The sequence below is a fragment of the Plutella xylostella genome, chromosome 7, assembly GCF_932276165.1.
Source record: "Plutella xylostella chromosome 7, ilPluXylo3.1, whole genome shotgun sequence".
In the NCBI taxonomy this organism is placed as follows: domain Eukaryota; kingdom Metazoa; phylum Arthropoda; class Insecta; order Lepidoptera; family Plutellidae; genus Plutella; species Plutella xylostella.
This window is the reverse complement of record NC_063987.1, coordinates 3,114,140-3,130,946: the sequence shown is the minus strand read 5'-3', so window position 1 is coordinate 3,130,946 and position 16,807 is coordinate 3,114,140. Positions and strand designations below refer to the sequence as shown.

General features: G+C 46.3%; 1 protein-coding gene across 1 annotated transcript in view; it reads right to left on the bottom strand.

Annotated features, from left to right (window-relative positions):
- Nucleotides 1–866: 866 nt before the first annotated feature.
- LOC105382658 (neurogenic locus protein delta) overlaps nucleotides 867–16,807 on the bottom strand; it is a 31,527-nt gene continuing 15,586 nt past the window's right edge. Inside the window, exons 3-7 of the mRNA XM_038106770.2 lie at nucleotides 13,200–13,260; nucleotides 8,292–8,549; nucleotides 4,656–4,716; nucleotides 3,179–4,537; nucleotides 867–2,902 (exon numbers count right to left, since the gene is read on the bottom strand). Of these exons, the coding sequence (XP_037962698.2) occupies nucleotides 2,809–2,902; nucleotides 3,179–4,537; nucleotides 4,656–4,716; nucleotides 8,292–8,549; nucleotides 13,200–13,260 (1,833 nt within the window). The 3' untranslated portion in view covers nucleotides 867–2,808. The remainder of the gene's footprint in view (nucleotides 2,903–3,178; nucleotides 4,538–4,655; nucleotides 4,717–8,291; nucleotides 8,550–13,199; nucleotides 13,261–16,807) is intronic.

The window sequence follows — 16,807 nt, the reverse complement described above, 5'->3', positions numbered from 1 at the left end:
AACGTATTAACTCATGTTAAAGTAATTAACGCATATTAAATAACTTTGTTACTCTAGGGTCACTTTTACCAAACGCTAAACGTATTTAAAATTGTATTTAAATCAAATTTTAAATACATTTTGTACGGACTGACAGACGTTTGACAGGCGACTAAATACGTTTTGCGTTTGGTGAAATTCAACCTTAATAAGTGTTAATTAGTTTAAACGAAAGTGTTAGAGTTAGACGACCGAATGGCGTAGTGGTTAGTGAACCTGACTACTGAGCCGATGGTCCCGGGTTCGATTCCCGGCTGGGGCAGATATTTGTTTAAACACAGATATTTGTTGTCAGGTCTTGGATGTGCCCGTAAAATGGCAATAGGCCCGCCCCCTATTACATTGGGACTAACATAACACTCTGGCGAAAAGTGGGTGCAGCAATGCACCTCTGCCTACCCCGCAAGGGAGTACATTAGTACAAGGCGTGAGTGCGTGTTTTTTTTTTTAATTAGTTTAAATATGATTTAATTAGTTTGAAGGAATTTTTATTTCAATATATTATTTGTTAATTAGTTCTCAATATGAGTTAATTCGTTTTCAGTTTGCGTTCCTTTTTTACACCATCTTTTAAATTGTTTGAATAATTTCTTGAAATTATTAAAGTAATTCATGCGAGATTCTGGTGTTATGAATCATCCTGACTCTCTCCTCCAACATATTGATACCTATCTGTTCCTCTGCCTATGAGGTAATCACCTTCGTATTACTACTACAAATTGTAAGTGAACTAGGTACTGATTATTGAAAAAAAATTAAATATCTAAGGTTCAATCAGTAGGCAGGCATCCTGAATTCGAAGTTCAGTAAGTAAATGAAAAACAGTGTTAAATCTTTTGTAAACAATTGTTTATTAACATGTTATTTCTCGTTGCATCACTGCACTTATACGCTTCGTCCCGTACATACGGAAATCACCACACTAGCAAATATATGACTTTATTGTATCAACTATGTTTGGAATTATTTATTACATTTCCTTTCTACTGTTGATATCTTTCATTTTTCTTTTCAAACAAAACGTTTTGTGAATATACTAAAATATAACTTAACTAAGAAAAACAATAGAAAGAAAAGACAAAAGATAATTTGTCTTGCCAAGTACAGGTACCAATCACTGGTTTCCATGCAAAAATAAACATCATAAGAAAATAGCGAAATTAAAAATAAGAATATAAAAAAAGATAAAATTACTTATCATAAGAAATGGAATGATTTTAAAGTTTATCTTTCAGTATATTCACAGAACTTGGAATACATACATGCATTAATCAGTAAATGTGTCGAAAATAGAAAATCAAGTTGTCATACAGTCAATTAAATTGTAAACAATTTCAAAAAATAATTTATATAACAATGATTTTGTTATGTAAAAATTAAGAGAAATCAGTGGGTACATAATCATAAACATTCATTTTACAATAAATAAAATTTAAAATACTGTAAATTAATCATTATTGGTCATAGAAATTGCAGGGTACATTAAAAGTTCTCAAAAAGAAAAATGAAAGGTGACATTATTACTGTGATCAATTTTAAGTACAAAAATTATGATACTATTTTAGTACAATTGTTAAGGTAATATGCTTTCTATTTTCACATAATTTAACTTACATTTGTCATCTTACAAAATTAAATACAAAGAACATTATTATTGATCATCAGTCTATTCATAGGTTGATATAAATTTTACAATTTTGTCGATTTACCATTTTATTCTACGCTCAGGTCGGGAGGCAACATAAGAGCTAATGACCTAATACTTAACAAATAATATCTACAATGTTTCATAAAACAGTAATTTATCATAAACTATTCTATAATTTGCGATTTAGAGTGAATACATCCCTCATTCGTTTGGCATTTTAAACATGGCATTCGAAAATAATAAAACTCTGCCGATTTCACGAATCTCTATAATCTGAGATCAAGCGATGAACCAATACCGTGTTTAAAAGTACGCAATCAAAGGGAATAAGGGACGCATCAAGTCTAAATCATTTAAAAACTTACATCTCCCGCCAAACTGTATTTAAAATAAATAAGTGATTGTAACAGCCTGAAGCATCGGTCCTATGTTGCCTGGCGACTCAACAATATTGTCACAGTACTCTTACAAAAGTAATGGAGAACATACTTACACATCTAGAACTTAATAGTTTTTATACACAATGACTTAGGTTTCGACATTTTGTTTCTTATAAGTACACGAGTTATTTTATACTATGGACTAATTACGTGCGTGGTGTTATACAAGATGGCGTCGCGGCGCGGCGCGACAGGAACAGTTGTGCTCACTAGCCGTACAACGTACGGTAGCCAAAGAGGGAAAAATCTATGTCGATTTTGAAGAAAACCGCAACAAGATTTAAACATTTCACTATTAATCATCATAATCATAGGAACACATGACAATAATTAGTCAATCACAAAATTAATCATTGTAAAAACTGATTGGACGCTCGATTCGCGTGCATTTTTCATAAATTAGTCTAAAATATCGTATTCGTAAGGCAGACGCACGGTTTGTTTGGCTCGTGCCGAGTCTAACACCGAACTACAGAGATCGCGACGATTCGCCGCCCGCTACTATATACAGGCGAATCACTCGAATAAATAAATCCGACGCTTACATACTAGCTGTCTATACACAGGGTCACTTTACACGTTACTCTATTTACTCTATATGTACATGCGGCGCACAGCCAGGTTCGCAGAAGCGTCCGTTTAATAAATAACTTATTATCAGTCCATCGCTGGGTATAATCACTAGACTTGCGTCGCGAACGTGGGCGGCAAGCAATGGTCGTCGAGCACATACACTCCCCCGCCCTCTAGCGCTCGCTTCACTAGCGACGTATCACTGCAACAATGGAAACAGAACGTTAGAAATCGAGAAGAGTGACTACAAAAGTGGAGCCTTTGTAAAAGGTAAGTAAGCAGACAATGATGATTTACGAGTCTTGCAGTTCTATAGTGCGTTAGGTAGGTAATCTTTAGAGTTAAGACATAAGAACACGAAAGTGTTTATTTGATCATCTTTTATGAATAACTAGCTTTGGAACTTTTACTATATTTGATGCGTAGTGCGAATCTCTGGTGATAATTGAAGGTGTCTAGAATATAGATAGATGTGTACCTGTTGGTGCAGTAACTGGAGTCAGCGGAGAGCTGGCTGAGGCGCGGGTCGAGCGCGGCCAGCAGGCGCGCCGCGGACTCCGTGTTGAGCGTCTTCCGCTTGCACTCCTCCGCCGCCTGGTTGTGGGCGTTCTGGCACTCGGGGGCCGGCGCGGCGCACTTGCCCCACGAGTTGCGGATGCGGTTGCCCCCCGCGTTGGCGGCGTTCTGAGCTCGGGCTTCAGCGTCAGCGGCGAGGCGGAGTCGCTTCCGCCGCCGCCGCACGCATGCCACGCCCACTGCTGCTGCTGCAGCCGCCGCCGGCACCGCCGCCGACAGCGCCGCTATCAGAGCCACGTGTCTCGCTGATAATCTCTCTTCTCCCTCTTCTGTTTCTTCCGACGTCCGCCGCAGGATCTCGGCGGGGCGCGCGGCCAGCTCGGCGGCCGACACCGCGCACGTTGCGCCGCGCCAGCCTGCCGCGCACGCGCACGAGAAGCCGTCCACGCGGTCCTGGCACGTGCCCCCGTTGCGGCACGGCGAGGACGCGCACTCGTCCACGTCCACGCTGCAGTCCTTGCCCGCGAAGCCGGGCCGGCAGCGGCACGAGTAGTCGTTGTCCAGCACGGAGCACGCGCCGCCGTTGGCGCACGGCTTGGTGAGGCACAGGTCCACGCGGGTCTCGCAGCGCGGGCCCACGAAGCCGGCGGCGCAGTGGCAGCGCGCGCCGCCCGCCAGCTCCACGCACGAGCCGCCGTGCGCGCACTGCACGCCCGCGCACTGGTCCTCGCGCTCCTCGCAGGCGGCGCCGCGCCAGCCCGCGGGGCACGCGCAGCGGTGGCCGTCGCCCTGGCGGACGCAGGCGCCGCGGCGGCACGGGGCGGCGGCGCACGGGTCGGCCTCCAGCTCGCAGTCCGCGCCGCCGTAGCCGGGCGCGCAGCGGCACGTGTAGCCGCCGGGCGCGGGCTCGCAGGTCCCGTGCTGGCAGGGCCGGTCGGCGCACGTTACGCGGCGCGTCTCGCAGCGCGCGCCCTCGTACCCGGCGGGGCAGGCACACACCGGGGCGCCGGCCTCGTCGCGCGCGCAGCGGCCGCCGTGCAGGCAGCCGCGCTCCTCGCACGAGTGCAGCGCGCGCTCGCACTCCGCGCCGCTGTACTCGGGCGGGCACACGCACGTGAAGGAGCCCTGCCCGGTGTTGTGGCAGGTGCCCCCGTTGCGGCACGGCCGGTGGTTGGTGCAGTAGTTGAGGTCCTGGTTGCAGAACAGCCCGCCCCAGCCCTCCTCGCAGATGCAGTCCCACGGCTTGGAGCAGGTGCCGTGCACGCAGCCCGGGTGCCGCTCGCACTGGTCGCACAGCTCGCCCACCCAGCCCGTGTGGCAGCTGCAACGAGAAACACAGACGTTAGACATCCACGTGATAACTATCTAGGCTCGCAACAAAAGGAACAAAGCGGTGCATGGAGCGTGCAGTTAGCGCGGAGGTGTGAAGAGGTACTCACTGGCACTCGTCGGGCTTCAGGCAGTGGCCATGCTCCGCGTCGCAGCCGGGCCGGCAGCGCGCTGCAACAAACAGAATACATTCGTTAGCGACGAACAAACAAACCACTCGAGAGAACAGACTGAGACGGGAACGATTCATAATTCATCAAAAGGTGTAATGTGACGGAAAATGTGTCACGGAAGGGGCGAGCGACGATTAATCGTGGCTGCATCGGCGCTCCGCGGAGAGGCAACAAAGAGAGAGGTTCGTTAGCTCCCGGGGCGAGGTCGCACATTCATCTCACGAGCCCGCTCCGACACTCTTCGGCGATCCCCTATAAACAACAATAAATACTACTGATGCAAACTTTTGAAAGTTCTTCCACGTTGCGCGAATTCTTCGGCAATCTTTTGCGTTACGAAAATATATTTTAATAATGCATAAATATGAATATTTAGGTTCGCCGTGATGTATTAAAGTCGTAATAATAATACTTGCATCGTTAACTGTGTGATTTACGTTACGTGCGGCGAACGAACCCGGGCTAACCTCGGGGAGGCAACGCTTTTGAGGTCAGTTCGCGAGGCGAGTGCATTGCGCGCTGGCGGAGATGCACGCTTCCGCACTGCGTTGCCACAACAGTAGTGTATCGTGGGCGATAGTGAAAAGGTGTTTTGAAATAAGAAATGTGTCTGCGCTGTGCGCTCGGGTGCGTCGCGAGTTATCGGAGCGCGCAGAGGGGAGACCAACCGTCGCTCGACCGTTACTGCGATTACCCTAACTAACTAGAAAAATACTATCTTCTATTCCATTTTGTTCCGCTGCGCTTCCTCATCTGCTAAGTATGTAAATGGAGTTAAAGCCGGGCTTACTCGCAGAACCGAATTGAATGAGGAAGCGCTTCGAGATCCGGCGCTAGATGCAGCGGATTCCCGGGCTCAGACAGGCTTAGTTAGTAAATAAAGCAGATTAGCGCGTCCTGGCAGCCCCGGCAGCGAGCGCTAAGCCGCTTACTCCCCGAATTGGGAAACTCACTCGCACAGAACACTTCAACTTTATGATTTTAATAATGGGACCATTGCAGACGAAATTGTTCTCAGACCCGACTGTGCGCTTTCACAGAAGTCATTTCACACTTTCGCGACTGAATTTATTGCATCATTCGACTCAATCTCGTGAACTTTACGGCTGGGATTATTGTTCTGGATTTATAAAAGTGTAATGGCGGCGTGCAGCGGCGGCGGGCGCCGGCGGCGGTTCAAAGCGACTCAAGTGGGGCTGATGGGCCATTCCCTGATCGAGGGCGGCCACTCGAGCGCTTATCTCGACCCTCAGAGGCCAGAACAGTAGGTAAAACGGGAGTCGTAAAAATTACACTCCAAAAGCGATACGAGGGCGCGAGTGGTACAAAAAGCCGAGTGGCCGCGGCGGGAGGCAGCCTCCACCGCCGGCTATTAATTATGTCTGGATGTGGCACGAACACTGAACTCTATCGATTTCTATTGAAAGGCTATCGAGCACCGCATTGCGCCCATGGCAAGGCTGCACACCAAATATTCATTGAGAGACGCGAAGGCCGGCGCAGGTAGCCAGCACGAGACCTAACTGTTTCCTGGTCTCCACATCTGTCGCCTCTATCCTGCCGCTCGTGGGATCGCACTCAATACGCCTTTTGGCCGGTAAAACTCGTGAGAACGCCACGACGCAAATAATTAGGCGAAATTAACCGGCTGTAAAGGGCTCCTCTCGCGATGTTTAACCTATCATTAAGCAGAACGGGAGAGCCTGTGATAATGCGGTCGGGACATGCAAATATGTTTTCGGGATGAGTGCAGGTTTCTCGGAAGGTACCGTTGGCAGATGTGCGGGTCCCGCGGTGACACGGTCAGTCCGTGCTGACCTGCATCGCCTGTGTGAGTCCTGACGCTGTGTCTGTGTGCGAGCGGTTTATGCGTTGTTTTCATTTCATTATGGCCGCTTCTCTCGCTTTTACATTTTCGTAATCGCCGATACAAACTCACTCGATAGGGTTGGCAAGACGTTCATTGCCGCTTTTATGTAACTTACGACTGTGTGTAAGACTTAACAGGCGTTTCGTGCACTAACCATCTAACCGAGCCGTATGTTACATGCATTACTATTGCGATTATATTAGTTGCGTTCCAGTGAATGGGTAAGCGGCCCGTATTATTCAATATTTCGAATCGAGTTCCCTTTCGCTGTGTGAATTCCTTTATAAATAAGTGCGTCACGGCCGGGCTGAGTCGGATCTGGTTGATTCGGTGGTTATGGTTTGCTAAGACGCTCGGAGGCGGCAGCCCTGGCGGGGGAGAGGGACGGCGCGCTATGGGCTGGTGCTAGTGCCGTCTCTGTCTCGGTAGTTTTTTGCGGCGCGGGAGTGTGGGAACGGGCGGCAGGTGGGGCGCTCAGATTGCGGCGAGACATCCGCCGCCACAATGCAACTCGAAGGCCCGCTTTGTTTTACAATAGCTCGCATACATCACGGATCTCGTGTTTGAATCACTTAGAACGTTTAATTTGTAAAGAGTTGTGTGGACACTGATGAATGCCCCAAACGATGTCACTTAGGCATGTGGGGGCTTTTGTTTACAAATACGCAGTCATTGATGGCCGATGAAAGGTACAGACCACCGGAGCGGTAGCGGTGACAGACAGACGGACACTACGACTTCATTACCGTCATTTAGAATAATGACTGTGTTAAACCGAGCCGAATTGAGGTGTCGCTCAGCGGTTGGGAAGTTAGTTTTTGTTTTATTTGAAGAATTTCCTAATTAGACATATTTGTATCTATCTGGAAACTAATCTAATTATGATAACAATCGCGAGGTTAGGCAATAAAACAGAGTTGCTCGTCCACATTAAAAAAAGTTAAATAAAATATTAATAGTGTATATAAAGATATAAATGTTTGCGCAAGCAGTATTTTATGCAGACAGTAACATTAGTAAATAACTTCTTTATGAAGCGAGAGGATCTCGTTATTTCGCAGCAATTACAGGATTCCTAATAGCTCCACACGAGGCCATTATATTATTTTTCGCTCACAATGAACTCCTGAGAAACCTACGATTACCGACGTCAGTAATAACGACTCGAAAATATTACTTCAATGGAACGTTTTTTCCAACAAAAAAAGCTTTATGGAGAACAAAGATACTCCAAACTAGACTATTTATTATTTGAGTATGAAATTAAATTAAAAACTGTATTTGAAATTTATGTACGGAATGCTAATGTAGCCACTTTTAATTAAAGTGTAACGATTTACGACCGTACTTCTAGCTCATTAAAGTAGCTATTTGCGTTTAAGAAAAAAAAGTTACGACGCTCAAAACTGATTTCTGACGAGTTATAAAGACAAGCATAAACCATGCAGGCCGGGCCAAGGAGGAATTAAATAATTGTTCGGGTTCCCATGCGCTACGTACAACCTGCCAGCATCAATTATGACGTTTATGAAGGGAAGTGTAGCGATCCTAAAAACTGGCATTTTGTAACCGGCGGTAATGAGGAAGAGCGAATTGACGACATTCCATATTTAAATTTCGGGGTTACGCCACCGTCCCTCCAATTATAGTAGCCTATGCCTACCGTGACACATTTTCCACAATAATAACCATGAAAAACTTACGTTTCGAGCAATAATCGCCAGTCCAGCCGGGCCGGCAGACGATCTCGCCTGACGCGGAGCAGGTGTAGTGCCCGAAGGCGTCGTCCCGCGGCCTGCAGAGGACCTCGCAGCCCGCGCCGTAGTAGTGCGGGGCACAGGTCACCCGGTACGACAACCGCAGGTGCGCCCCGCCTGGCCCACTCCACCGCTGCTCCTCTTCAACCCAGGGACCTCCCACGTCAGCTATGCTCTGCTTCGTCATCCGCGCGATCAGGGAATCTGAAAAGATGAGTAAAATTAGTCATTAGTTACTGACGAGTTGACGACTCATCAAATTTAAGGAACATCTCAATATGGTTAGTAATGTTTGTTTATCGCCGTGGGAAAGGGTTTTATAGGAGTAAATTGACCTGTTAATGCCGCGTTTGGCGCCCGCATCCGACCGTGAGACCTTCATTGTGCCACCGTGATTCACTGTTTTGATACAAACGACTGATTGATTAAAACCAGTCTCGAATGCTGAGCATCCTAGCTTGATCACTGCTTATTAAACCAGATCGTCGCCAAGGGATTGAAGGGCAAAAAGCGCAATGCGAAAACGTATAGCGACATAAACGCTTCCTTCTGCCGAGCGATTAATAACCATGCGACAGATCCCGACTAGTTTCCCGAGAAAAAGCCGCAGGATATAGAACTGGCGACTCATAACATAACTGGCCGGCAAAAACTAGTCCGCGAAAACTATCCGCTTGCACGGATTAAAAAAAAACGCTCATGTCCATTCATCAGGTGAGGAATAAGTGGCGAGTCGGGCGCACGCTGAGAAACCTCAGCTCGACCTGTTCCTTGTGGCCCTTTATTTATTTCTCCCGTGTGTGTGAACCTTTTTCTTCTTGTTGGCCCGCTCGCTGTACATTCCTAAGCGCCCGGTAATCCTGACAGATAAAATTAAACCAGACGCGAAACAAAATTAAAAAGATATTAAAAACGATCGATTGAAACTAATTTCGTGGCGTATGGTATTCGGTTTCGCTTTGTCCGTGCGTCGGTGAATGTTTCGGAGCTGTTAATTGTCGGTGTTCGGCTCTGTTTACAAATAATGGCGGATGATGCGACTGCGCTGTCGATGCTATCGCCGCTGCCATGCCGGAATCCTGCATAGAGCACACGATTTACCGGTCCGGTGTGGGCTCACAAAGATCCTATCTGTCCAATAAATCTATGAGATAAAATGCACGCCGTACGCTTGCATCGGCGACTGCCTACCAAACGAAAATACAATCATCCGAACATAAATATTAATTTATTCCGACCTGCCATCGATCGAGTAGCCGATGAAAAATGTGCGTTGATTTATTTTCTATAAGGGCATAAAACAAAACGCATTTTCCGCGTTGTCGAGAACAAAGGGTTCATAGCTATGAGTTCCGACAATAAATATAAACTTATTTGAGAGGTAAGCGTAATCGAACACGGTGGTTTTCAAAGAAGCGTTATTAAAGAGAAGTGCAACGTTGTTGTGCGGAGAATTAGAAAAATGATGTGTGGGAACTGCGCCGCGCAGACGCTTGCAATTTAACTGCGATGTGCGCAAGGAATTATGGCAGCCGAGCGGCTAGGGCTGTCGAATTACACACGGACTCACTGCCAACTTCATGTTTACTTCTCTTTATGCGCTCGCGACATTATAACCCTGCCGTTTAGCTTAATTAGGGTTTGTAAAACATTAAAAGGTTTGGTCACCAATTAAGGCGTATGTGGTAGCCCTGCGTTTCCGCTTTGGGAGTGCAATTTGTAGAAAATTGCGGCGTCTTACGACTTTTTGTTATTCATCCGAAGCATCGCCGGCGATCCGTCCCGAGTCGAACAAAACACGAACAAAAGTCACAGCCATCATCCTTAATTCGGTACCCAATTGTAACGTTATTAAATGAGGGTGTACCCGCACCGGTCTATCGTCTATTAATTTCGATTCACAAATAAAAAACGCATTTATATCGGTGGATTGGGCCGCAAGTCGGTACGTGCCTCGCTCCGGCAGATAACATGTAATTACGGCGCAGAGGTCACTACAAATAAAGCCTCACGAATGAATCCAGCAAACGTCGATAAACAAAACAAAAGGAGTCGAAACAACCGACCAATTTGGCTCTACGGGAGGCGGACGCGCACAATTTGGGAAGTTGAAAACGCGATTTTGGGGAAGCGGGTGAGAGATGGGATCACGCGAGCTTCCGGCGCTGAGCGACGCCGGTCCGGATGCCGCTCTCCTCGCGTCTCTGGGCTTCCACTGGGCTTAATTAGTCGAACGAAATCGAAACCTGGCGACGCCTTCTAGCGGTTCGTCGACCGATTCGCAGCTGAGCCCGCATCGCTAATGAGTGGACCGCACCTGCCCCGCGCCCGCCGCCGGCTATGTGGGAAACGGAATCATGAATGGCCTGTGTACATAAGCCGGGGCCGGCCTTTGTTTATAAAACTGTCCACTTCTAACGCACGAGTCGCTCTCCAGCTCGAGTGGAGATGTCGACGTGTTTGTGCACTAGATAAACAAACGCTCGGCGCCTACGATCGACTGTTCTTGAACAATTCTATAGTTCCATTCCGTCCGACATTGTCGGCCGGATTTCGCGTAGACTCGCCGGCGGAGGACGCGGTCCTCGTTTTGAATTCCCTATTGTTTTGTGAGAAAATGAGCATTTTCGTTCCGCGCCGAGAATCCGACAAATGCGGCGGATTGCGCAAGAGACGTTACATTTCAGACTGTCAAGCGTTTAACCTTTGAGAAAGCTAATTAACGACGTGAACATAATCATAAAGCCGAGTAGAGAGCGCTGGGAATATCAGAGCGACTCGGAACTGGTCCGGGCCCGAGTGAGTCGACTAATAACGCACCGGATGGGGAGATGAGAGCCCCGTCACAACATAACTGTATCGATAATCGCATCTCGGTCGTGTAATGTCAAGTTATCGACGTCACAGTAGCAGCGGCCCGCGGCACCGCACGCTCACTTGGTACGGAGTTCCAGTAACACGCGGCCTTCACAGCGAAAGAAGAAATAGTTATCTATCAGAACAAATTGAGAGCAGTGGCACCAGTAAACAAAGCGAGGGCTAGTCACCGGGCGAAGTGTGCCCACCTATTATCTGGAGCATGTGCTTAGCATCTGTCGGCGACCGCTTCCTGCGAGCCTGTTGCATCATAAATTCAACCTTCCGGAGTGCCTTCCGTGATTTTTTACACCGTCAAGCCGTACGACGACGAAAGACAACGTGTAAACTAAGAAGCTTCCCTCTGCTAGCTGATAATTTTTGGTAAACAAAGCCTCGGCCAGCTGCGCGCTCGGGGCGACCAACAAAAGATTTCGGTGAAGGAACCGTTCAGACAAGATCGAAATTGCCAGCGAAGCGTCCATTGTTGAACCCAAGATTATTTGTTTAGTGCAGGAATCCCTTTATGTGTGACTCCGAGGTACGCTCGGCACAATTGGGTGTTTATCTATGATATATTACATTCTTTGGACGTGTAGTCGTGTGTCGCCATTCTTCATAAAGATTTGCGCGTCATCCTTTTCTTGGGAGGTGATGTGCATAAAAATTAAAAAGCGTTATTCGCGTCGGCCTGCAGGAGATTACGCAACGGTTCTCTATGAATTATTCGACTCGACTGCAGCTGTTCGAGCTTTGAATGTTTGGATAAAAAAACGATCGTGATTTAATTAAGCATTAGTTCGGTGAGTCGATATTCAGTACGTGTAACCTGTTATTATCGTTGATTAGATTTCTGTAGGAAAAGTTTCTCGGTAGTGGGCGCCGCCCATCGCTCCCGACGAATATTAAAAATACACCCGTCGGACTATCCTCCGCGGAGGCTAATGGTTTTCGGTAAACCGGCCGTAGACACACCTCACCGACGTATCTTAAATCTGTTTTTAGTAAATCACCGGATCGTTTTAGTTATTCGGTCAGGAGTAGTAATTATGTCGGTCAGAGTGCAGCGGATATGAGAATCTAATTAAGAAGTAGGTGGCTCCGCCATTCCAGGCTCGCCATTTCGGTAATTTTGAAAATCGAATTTGTCTGGCCCGTGTTTAGATGCGTTCATAACTTGTTTTATGCTTGGAGTGCGTTCGTATTTACTTTTTTGGGACTAAGTTTTTTATCTAAGCAAATTATTATGATGATATATTTACGGTGTGGGCTCGGGTACAATTCATTCGGAATGTTTTTTTTGGTCACGCCATATCGCATGTACTGCGGCCGATTGTTTATTGGGCGTTTAGTCGTTTAGCCCCTGTCTCATGTCGACCCACTAAAACGAGCCAAACTTATTGATTCGATCGCTCCAATTGTAAATACAAATGATAAATAATATCTGATCAGAAATTAGGTACTGGTGCACATGGCAGCATTAATTCGATGTTCGATTGCTTGTATCTCGCGTGAGGTTTGGGCTCACGCGATCGTAAAAAACGGGCTCGCCAGAAAGAACTCAACAGCTTTTAATATTTAGGTAATATTTATTGGCTGCGGTTATCGCGGTGGCATCTAGTGACGTTGTGTACTAGGCGAGCATGACGCACTAAGTAATGCGGCGGTCAACGGCCATAAGAATACATTAGAACATTTCTACTAAATTTTCGTCCTACAGAAGGCTGTGTTTATTAGAATACGGCGGCATTGGGACCCGCGTCACGCGCCCCGGCCGCGTGCGCTGAACACCAAGCGACCACTCCATGGGAACATTTTTGTCTTCCACGATATGATAATATGAGCATTCAAATATACATACTGTCCGTTAAATGCACGATAAACACCCAGAATTACAGTGAAACTCGAGTGAGCGAGCCACGGCGGACGTGATAAGACTGCGGCCATATTCCGAGCAGTTTTCATGACCTTTGTGGGCTGAGAGAAAGGAGGACTTACCGTCAGATCTCGACGTGTCGTTCATATCGTGCCACGCTTCCACTATGAGCGAGAACGTCCCCTGAAACACAAAACACAAGTTAAACACATCGGTCAAACGATACTTCGACCACAATTAAACAAGATAGCATCTGTGTGGGAGACTGATTTTTTTAATGAGTCCCCAAAGAGGTTTCGAGCGAGACGCTTGGAATAACTCTATGGGCGGAGGGCGAGCATGCAGGTTGGTATGTTCAGGGCGAGTATAAACGAACAAGATGATAGACAGGTGAAACCGAGAGCCGGCAGATGGCCGCGCACTGCGAAAATTGTTTATGGTTAAAAATATATTAATACGAATGTACCATAACCGAGTCGCGTATACGTTATCGCGCCCAATATGGGAAGGTAATGGTTTTGTAGCTTTGTAAAAAAAAAGTGGAACGGGTGACTGCATATCAGATAGGTGCTATTGACTTTTGTTGTTTACTCAGGGAGGCGAAACGGCAGTCCAAACTCGATTATAATTGATAAGAGGCGAGTCAATGCTTCGACGGCGCCTGGAGCTGCGTCGGTATAGTCGAATATTGTGGACGCGTATTGACCCGCATGCGAAACCCGGCCGAGGCAAGTGCGACCGGTTCTGGAACCGTGCCGCACCACGCCGCTAAACAACGCTGCGCCAATTATCATCCCTGACCACGGCTTTGTAATCGAACTTTAATTACACAAAGTCCCAACGCGGTGGGGAATCGTTAAGAAACCATTTCGCCCGCAAAAAGATTAAAGTGCCGGTACTGCTGCAAAAAGGATTAGCCCCCAAGTGTTCGGGCTGTCAATTAAAATTTCGGAGGAAAACGTTCATAACCGATTTAATGGTGTATAAAATGTTGCTGGATGGCCACGCTTCGCTGCGACAGTAATTACAATACGCGTGGCGCGGCCAGCTGCCAGCAACGGATGTGAAGGGTCACCGTTTAATTCCTTCATTTGATTCCTGCGTCTGCGCATCAACTTAAGGAGTGATTCAGTTTTTCCTGACAGATGTCGCTGTCAATTAACGACTTGATGAATGAAAAATGTATTTGCATAACCACAATGCCCCATTTGCATAGGCGGGCAACAATGATGATTGTCGCTCAACAGCTGATGGAAAATCAATGCGAGAAATCGATTGGCGCATCTCACACGCGTTCTCCCGGCAAAAACTAGAGATTTCCCTTAATCGTCATTAGCATGAGAGCCAATGCGGTATCAATTAAGTATTTCTCTAGACTCTTGACGAATTTATCGCGTTTAATAGCGATACACGGACGGACGTGTGGCCCGCCGCCCGTGCATACTAATCAGTCTCCATGTGCTGGACAAGCCAACATGAGCCTTAAACGCTCACATTACCCTTATTAGTGCTATTGAAATGCCTATTTAGCTACAACCGCGCTTTAAATAAGGAGCGAGACACGGATCGGTGTCAAATAATATGATTTGTGCCGATCAAATATGGTCGCCTGTACGTTGTATTGATTTGTAAATCGAGTATGGAGAACGCATTTCGGTCAGCTGAGGCCGGCTAACTATATGCCTGTTCCCACGGCTCGACACTGAATCTCGAACGGCCATAAAAAGTGGCTGTCGACGTCACCGAACGTGCAGGCAGCGGCGAGCCAATCTCAGACTACACAAAACTTGTACTTGCACCTATCGTATCAAGCTACTTATTTGATTAACAAACTTTACGTCATTAATCATTATGAAATTGAAGTTCAGCGGACTACGATCGATGTTTCTATGTTCCAATTTCGAATATAAAATAATATTGACGACCAAATAGTTTACTTTTAAAATCAGAATTAAAAGTTCGCGGTGGCCACTCATTTAAGAAAAAGAAAATTTCATATTCGAATGATGAAATGTTAAGTTATTTATCACACAAAGATGCAATAAAGATGTGAGATCAAAGCGTATCAAAGGAATTATTCCCTTCGAATGTGATGCGTTAAATCGTATTACGGATTGAAAAAGGAGTAATAGACAGATATATCACGAGGCCGGGAATTATTTGAAAATCGTTTTATTGTGGTGCTTAAAGAGGCTACTTCTATATCGGGGCCGATCCCAACTTATTTTGTTATTAATTAAAGAACCCAATATGAGACGTGGGAATGGAACGCATCTTTAGTGGTGTGGGCTTAGCGCCATATACCACGGAGGTTTTAAACCTCACACAATAAGGCCCGTAACAAAAGAAATAATCAGGTGTTGAGTATTGGCTACATGTTTGGGCCACGTGTTTGGGACGCTTTTGTTTTGTTTATTGTTTATTTGTTTAGTGAAATGAATAGTGGACAAACAAATCCGTTGTAAGTATACCAGATGGTCGGTTTTATGCCATTGTGTAAAGGTTTAGACATGCCGAGTCCCCGCAGTTTTAGGAACGCCGTGTACAAATGTTTTGACACTGGCCGCTAAGAAATTAGTAAGGATCGATAAGTTGTGTTTGATTTGAAAATGGAACAAGGTCGAGTTCGAAAATTGACCGTTCAATACCCGAGCAGTATCGAAACGAAAGTTATCAACGGAAAAAAGTTTCCTGATCGCTTTCGAGTCTCGTTTCGACACGAGAAATATTTGGAACACAAACAACCGGACAAGTGGAGGAGTCGTGATTTCATATTTCACACTTTGTTAGTGCGGTCTCATTGCTTCAGACAGGTTCTTTTAGATACGGGTCGGGAAAAAATCAGCCGAGCGTACGTCAAATTAAAAGATATGCAAATTCCAATACGTCTGCCCGATAACTCGAAACGTGTTTCGTTCTTTGAGCGTTTTAAATCGTATTATTAATGCTTTTAATTTAATTTTATCTCCTTCTATTTTGGCATCGTTATGCCGTTCGTTGACACGCCGCGATGAATCACTTCCATATAAGTACTTTTTTTAACCTAACAAGTGGTTATTTCGTGTTAAATGCCATGAGAACGGGTGGACTTCCTGTACAAATATTCTCCCACAAAAACCATCCAGGCCGATGTTTATTGGCGACAGTACACGTGCATCGGTTAGAATGCTAAGCAGCTTCGTGCGGCCACGTAACTATGCCACAGAGCAGGCTGCGTACCGTACCTCTCTAGTACCTTGCTAAATTGAAGAGCGTGTGTTGGAAGGTGCTTGCGTCGAGAGGAGGGACCGTTTGAATCGGTCGGCTAGCGGCGTATGAGCACGTCGACGGTGAAACAAGTGAATTCCAGAAAGTCTGTGGGAGCCTTCGTTCGACGGAGTTCGAAATTCGAACGGGGAGGCACGACTTGCGCCGTCTGCGCCTGCGCAATGCAGCGAGGTGCCATGAGATTCACAAAATATGCGCGCCAAGTGCTAAAAGAATGATCCGCATTTACACGTATTTCATGTCATGTCATTACTACATGGAATTTCGCATTAAATCAATATGATTTGCGATCGCTTAGCATCCAAACGAACAGAAATTTATGAGGTGCCATTTTTTCAACTAAAACGTTATTATGACAGAAAAAACCTTGGTGTTGCCAAACACTGGTGTTTCTCACAGCTTACTCAAAATTAAACAATAAATTTTATTGGCAAAGAAATCGTTTGCATCGGTCGTAAGACCG